The sequence below is a fragment of the Siphateles boraxobius genome, unplaced genomic scaffold (assembly GCF_051911475.1).
Source record: "Siphateles boraxobius isolate OS27281-9 unplaced genomic scaffold, OSU_SipBor_1 26, whole genome shotgun sequence".
Taxonomy (NCBI): Eukaryota; Metazoa; Chordata; class Actinopteri; order Cypriniformes; family Leuciscidae; genus Siphateles; species Siphateles boraxobius.
This window is the reverse complement of record NW_027508876.1, coordinates 1,860,286-1,866,729: the sequence shown is the minus strand read 5'-3', so window position 1 is coordinate 1,866,729 and position 6,444 is coordinate 1,860,286. Positions and strand designations below refer to the sequence as shown.

Genomic DNA, 6,444 nt, shown 5'->3' with positions numbered 1-6,444 from the left:
TTACTTCACAACCTCCATAAGCTGCACTGTGCTCTCCCCCACAATTACAGCATTTTGGGGTTTTACTTTGTCCACATTTACCATACTCATGATCGCCTCCACATCTTGCACATCTTTGTTTACCTCTACATACAGCAGCCACATGCCTGTATTTTTGGCATTTGAAACACCTTACTGGAGGAGGGATGTATAATCTGACTGCATAACTGACAAATCCTAAAAAAACTCTTTCTGGTAATTTGACCTCATCAAAAACCAACATAATTGAAAGACTGTCCGTTTTCTCATTATTTCTGAAACATTTCAAGCGTCTTACTTCCTTAACTGCTGCCCCTTTTACATTTCTTTTGATCGTCTCATCTGAAACATCCAAAGGAATTCCAGATATTACACCTCTAATCCAATTTCTCTCTTCTGGAATGAAGCATTCTACTTTATGTCCGATCATTGATTTAATTCCCAGAGCTGCTTTTTGTTGACTACTATCTTTACAAAATAACAACAGTCTTCCATCCTTCAAAGTTTTTACATTCTCTACAATCCCTACACTTTCTTTGATTGCTTTTGTAAGTCTCAAAGGGTTGATGTTACTCACAGAGTCGGAAGCAAACTTTATCATTACTTTAAACACCTTCTTCTGTCCTTGACCCAGTTGACTTCCCTTGTCACTTTCCGAGTCTGAAATTAACTCACGGCATTTCTTCCTTTTCTTAGTTTTAACTACGTTCCATCCTAAACTTGAATTTCCCCCACTATCTTCCTCAATCCTATCCTCCTCCATTTCCGGATCGCTTCCGGAATCTCCGTCAGATCCTACCATCCGTACACCAGTCACAATCCAGCTGTTTGCCAACCGTCCGCCTCCACCTGAGCAGACCTCTGATCTCCCACTCCGAGCCACGTTTTGCTCTCTTCAATGTCTGACTCCATTACGAAGAGATGAGATTTACCGGCTGTTGCGTCACGTCCGATCAGAGCGTTTGTGACAGCGGAAATAATTTTACTCACAATTTCTTTAAAAAAACTTTTTTAATGCACATTTATGATTAATTTCTTCACGCAAATCGAGTTCCTACAGTATTTATCTACACGTCTAATCACAGGGATCTTCAACTTGAAAGATGGGCTTTAAAGCATTACCAACTCTTTAGTACCACATAAATTAGGAAAATAACCATCATGACAGAAATTCTAAACTATTATAAATTGAAAGAAATAAAAAAGCTACAATTTGAGACCAAAAACGCAGCATGTAGGCCTAACTGTCAAAAAACTGACTAAGCGCTTGTTTATAATAAAGTTTGGGAATTATTAACTCATTTATGTGTCCAGCGCTCTCACATCATGTCACGTGACAAAAGAACTAAAGTCTCAGAAGAATCAGACCCGAAGACTCGAGAGGTGAACTAATCATCTCTGTTTCCGGTACAGACAGCATAGCCTGTTTGGGACTGACGGGAAGAACAAAAGATTCGGACCCGAACCCGAAGACTCAAGAGATTAACTTATCAAATTTGTGTTTCCAGTACAGAACCTATAAATGTTGCGTATGCGCCATCAACTCGGTAGTCCCGAGTCATATTAAAGATTTGTTCAAAATGAACCAACCGACCGACCCATCACTACTCTACACAGTATTCATTACATGGTACTCGATGGCACATGACGCAAGTAAAAAAAAAACAGGGAAGCATGTGTTCATGGTAAGTATGTTAATGAGAAAAATCAAACAGCAGACATTGATTTTCACACTTTGTGATTGTGGTCTTTATTGGTCAGGCAAATGTTAACACTTGATGATGCAATACATTCAAACATCAAAAGGTGCTCTACCAATGTGGACTTCACCACATACAGCGCTTGACACCGGAAAGTGGAATTTTTCATTCTTTCTGACAACTTCAGAGAGAGAAATGTGCTTTGAAGCGCAACACTATTGCAGACATGGCGGGGTGACAGCGAGGCCGTCGCTGGAAGCACAGCGACAGGAGCGAGAGGGCATAAAACAGTCAAACCAAACTGCACAGCGTCTTACACTCTCCTACGATTAACACTGATTTCTGTAAAATAACAAAGGGTGACATTTTTCCAACACAGCGATGAAAAAATAAAAGCAGGCCCGGAGAACAAAAGTGTCGACGCCAGCGCTCGCAGGACAGACGGGCCCGTCTAAAGCGTGACCTGTGAACGCCACCGTTATTTGGATGAGTTTAAATGGCAGCCGTGGCCTCAAATTCTCTGGGTTGGTTCAGGGCCACGTGTTCCAGCTGTCCCGAGTCTGACACGTCGTAGCTGGTCTTGTACTTGGCTAGGATCTTCATGAGTGGACGTAACTTCAGCCACCACTGTTCCTTAGGGATTCTGTGACTAAACACACAAAACAGAGGGTGAGATATTATTAATTTTATAAAAAATAAATGATCTGGTTTATGGAAGAACTGTGGTGTGAACATACACAAAGTCAGTCTCATCTTTCAGCTGAACCACAGGCTGGAAAACCATAGCGCGACGCCGCATGCCCAGCAAACAGGCCGAGTCCTCTGTGTTAGCAAACACTCTCCCTGGAACACACACAGGTTTAACACGCGCTTACAAAATCACTGTCTTCGCATTAGACTGTGAAGCATTTCTGCAGGAAGTGTTAACTCGTTCCCTGCCGTTGACGGAGTTTTCTGCAAATTCTTGTTTTCACTGTTATACGGTAGGGGGCGCTGTTACACAACTTCTGAAATAGTACAGAATCTCTGGATCTTCAGATTTTCTAAATATTCTGGGGGCCAGGAAAGTTTTGTTTAAATGATCAAAAATGTTGGTGCTGACTGGCAACTTAAAAAAAAAAAAAAATAATACAAAACCGCTGGCAGGGAAAGAGGTAAAAAGATTCTGATATGGTGTGTCAGTTTGCATATGAGAATAACTGCATTAAATCAATAAATAGAAATAAATGCATGATTTATATTCAACCATTCACAATACTGACCTGGTCAATAAATCGGAATTAAATAAAATAAATATATAAATGGAAATATATTACAAATCCACAAAATAAAAAAAATAAAAACTTATAAGCTTATGGAAGCTTGTTTCTGCCACGGAATAAAAAAAGAAAAAAGGTAATTGTGAGTTTTTATAAGAATTCGGACTTTTCCTCACATTTCTGACTTTTTTTCTTGCAAATGCTAGTTTATATTTCACAATTCTGACATTTTCTCAGAATTGTGAAATATAAACTCGTAATTGCGAGAGAGAATAGTAAATTCTGTAGAATTAAACTTAAATTCTGAGAAAACCTCAGAATTGTGAGATATTAACTTGCACTTGCAAGAAAAAAAGTCAGAAATGTGAGAGAAAATGATTTTTCCCCTCAAATTCGCAATTACCTTTTTTATTTTGTTATACCGTGGCGGAAACAAGCTTCCATATAGACAGGCTAATAATAGCCTTAAGGACATTCTTTCACTGAGGTCACCAAATCAGACTGAATAAAATTCAAATGTTTACCTTCATCTTTATTCATCCACAGGCACAGCAAAAGGAGTAAACACACACAAACACACACACACACACACACAAAACTAGCTGAAAAAAATGCAGCGACTCTACGGTATGATTTCAAAATCAAGTAAATTAAGGTCAAGGACTATGTTGAGTACTATGCCACATCTGTGGTGTTTGTGTGCACTCATGATTACACAAACAATATGACGGTTACTGAGTGGTTTGTGTACAACAGCACAGGTCAACAAGAAGGACAAGAGGTGATTGAATTCTACTGACAGGTGAAAACCGCTTTAGTGAAATTTGCTTCATTATCCACATGAAACGCATCACTGTTGTCATTTCTACCTTGTCTGTAGCTTTCATTCAGTTTCTTGGTGATCCACTGCATGGCCTTGGCAGCGATTTTGGTCCCAAAGTTACGGTCAAATGGAGAAGGAGCACCACCCTTGTGAAAAATAAATACATTTATATTGTATATAAATAGTATTGTATATTAAATATAAACTAATTTATCCTATAAGCCAGGTATTCCATGCACACAGAAACATACTTGCTGTATAAATGCAGTTATCCAGCACAAGTATGATCTAAACTGTTTGTGTCAAAACTCTTTCTGTTTCTAGAATAAATCTGTCCTTGTATTAAGCAATCATAATACTCTTGCTCGTTCATTTGAATAAGCAGGCAAAAGAAAACCGCATGTCTGCTCCAGAATATTGATTCATTAGACTGGAGTTAACTGGTTCCTGTTGGCTACTGTGTTCTTTGATTTCTGATTTATGTGCAGTACCTGCTGCATGTGACCCAGAACATTCTTCCTGCAGTCAAACACTCCCCTGCCTTCCTCAGAATACAGCTGATAGATGAAGTCTGTGGTGTAGTTTTCATTACTGTTCTCATTCCTGCATGAACACAAGCACACACACAAACCGGCTGAGTGAGGAGTGTGTGTTGTGACTGACAGGACGCCTGAGGCTCTGCTCACACATCTCAATCACACTGACCCAAAATACTCTCATCTGAGCTGAGAAGAGACAAAACATGTCCTGATGGATGTTAAACATGCATGATCTACAGAAAGACACACAGACATATAGATAGACAGACAGACTGGTGGACAGAGAGACTGGTGGATGGATGGATGGATGAGTGGATGGATGGGTGGGTGGATGGATGGGTTGATGGATGGATGGATGGGTGGGTGGGTGGATGGATGGTGGGTGGGTGGGTGGATGGATGGGTGGATGGATGGGTTGATGGATGGGTGGATGGATGGTGGATGGATGGATGGATGGGTGGGTGGGTGGGTGGATGGATGGGTTGATGGATGGATGGATGGATGGATGGATGGGTGGATGGGTGGATGGATGGATGGGTGGGTGGATGGATTTGGATGGATGGGTGGGTGGATGGATGGATGGGTGGATGGATGGGTTGATGGATGGATGGGTGGATGGATGGATGGGTGGGTGGGTGGATGGATTTGGATGGATGGGTGGATGGATTTGGATGGATGGGTGGATGGATGGATGGGTTGATGTATGGATGGTGGATGGATGGATGGATGGGTGGATGGATTTGGACGGATGGATTTGGATGGATGGATGGGTTGATGGATGGGTGGATGGATGGGTGGATGGATGGGTGGGTGGGTGGATGGATTTGGATGGATGGGTGGATGGATGGATTTGGATGGATGGATGGATTTGGATGGATGGGTGGGTGGGTGGGTGGGTGGATGGATGGATGGATGGGTGGATGGATGGGTGAATGGGTGAATGGATGGATGGATGGATGGTTGGATGGGTGGATGGATGGATGGATGGGTTGATGGATGGATGGATGGGTGGGTGGATGGATGGATGGATGGGTGGGTGGATGGATGGGTGGATGGATGGGTTGATGGATGGGTGGATGGATGGTGGATGGATGGATGGATGGGTGGGTGGGTGGGTGGATGGATGGGTTGATGGATGGATGTATGGATGGATGGGTGGATGGATGGATGGGTGGGTGGATGGATTTGGATGGATGGATGGGTGGATGGATGGGTTGATGGATGGATGGGTGGATGGATGGATGGGTGGGTGGGTGGATGGATTTGGATGGATGGGTGGATGGATTTGGATGGATGGGTGGATGGATGGATGGGTTGATGGATGGATGGTGGATGGATGGATGGGTGGATGGATTTGGACGGATGGATTTGGATGGATGGATGGGTTGATGGATGGGTGGATGGATGGGTGGGTGGATGGATTTGGATGGATGGGTGGATGGATGGATTTGGATGGATGGGTGGGTGGGTGGGTGGATGGATGGATGGGTGGATGGATGGATGGGTGGATTGATGGATGGATGGATGGGTGGATTGATTGATGGGTGGTGGATGGATGGGTGGATTGATAGATGGGTGGTGGATGGATGGGTGGGTGGGTGGATGGATGGGTGGATTGATGGATGGATGGATGGATGGATGGGTGGATGGATTGGATGGATGGGTTGGTGGATGGGTGGATGGATGGATGGATGGGTGGATGGAAGTATGGATGGATGGGTGGATGGATGGGTGGGTGGATGGATGGGTGGATGGATTCTAAACTATATTTGAAATGCATTTATTTTATGCTAAGTATACTATAAATACATTTACATATTATATACTTAATATAGATACCCTGCAAATGTACATTTGGTCAATTGGAACAACTAATTTTGAACTTAATGTACTTAAAGTTATCCAGAAATAGTGCTGAGGCCCAACTAAAGATATACTTAAATATATTTGATTATGCTAAAGTGGAACTATTGCAAGAATACTTTAGGTAAACTTTACATATCTTACATTTAAAGACTGATATTATACAAAGATCATACTAGCCTTACTTATAATGATATTAAAACACATTTTAGGCTTAATATTAAGAAATGTGCATTGTGCAA

The 6,444-nt window shown here is 42.1% G+C and overlaps 1 protein-coding gene across 5 annotated transcripts in view; it reads right to left on the bottom strand.

Annotated features, from left to right (window-relative positions):
• Positions 1-1,743: 1,743 nt before the first annotated feature.
• The window catches only part of pfkpa (phosphofructokinase, platelet a), a 36,833-nt gene continuing 32,132 nt past the window's right edge, over positions 1,744-6,444 (bottom strand). For all 5 annotated transcript variants that reach the window (XM_077244104.1, XM_077244103.1, XM_077244106.1 and 2 more), the window contains 4 exons: positions 4,292-4,403; positions 3,847-3,946; positions 2,456-2,561; positions 1,744-2,367 (listed from right to left, as the gene is read on the bottom strand). In XM_077244104.1, coding sequence (XP_077100219.1) covers positions 2,211-2,367; positions 2,456-2,561; positions 3,847-3,946; positions 4,292-4,403 — 475 coding nt within the window. In that variant the 3' untranslated portion in view covers positions 1,744-2,210. The remainder of the gene's footprint in view (positions 2,368-2,455; positions 2,562-3,846; positions 3,947-4,291; positions 4,404-6,444) is intronic.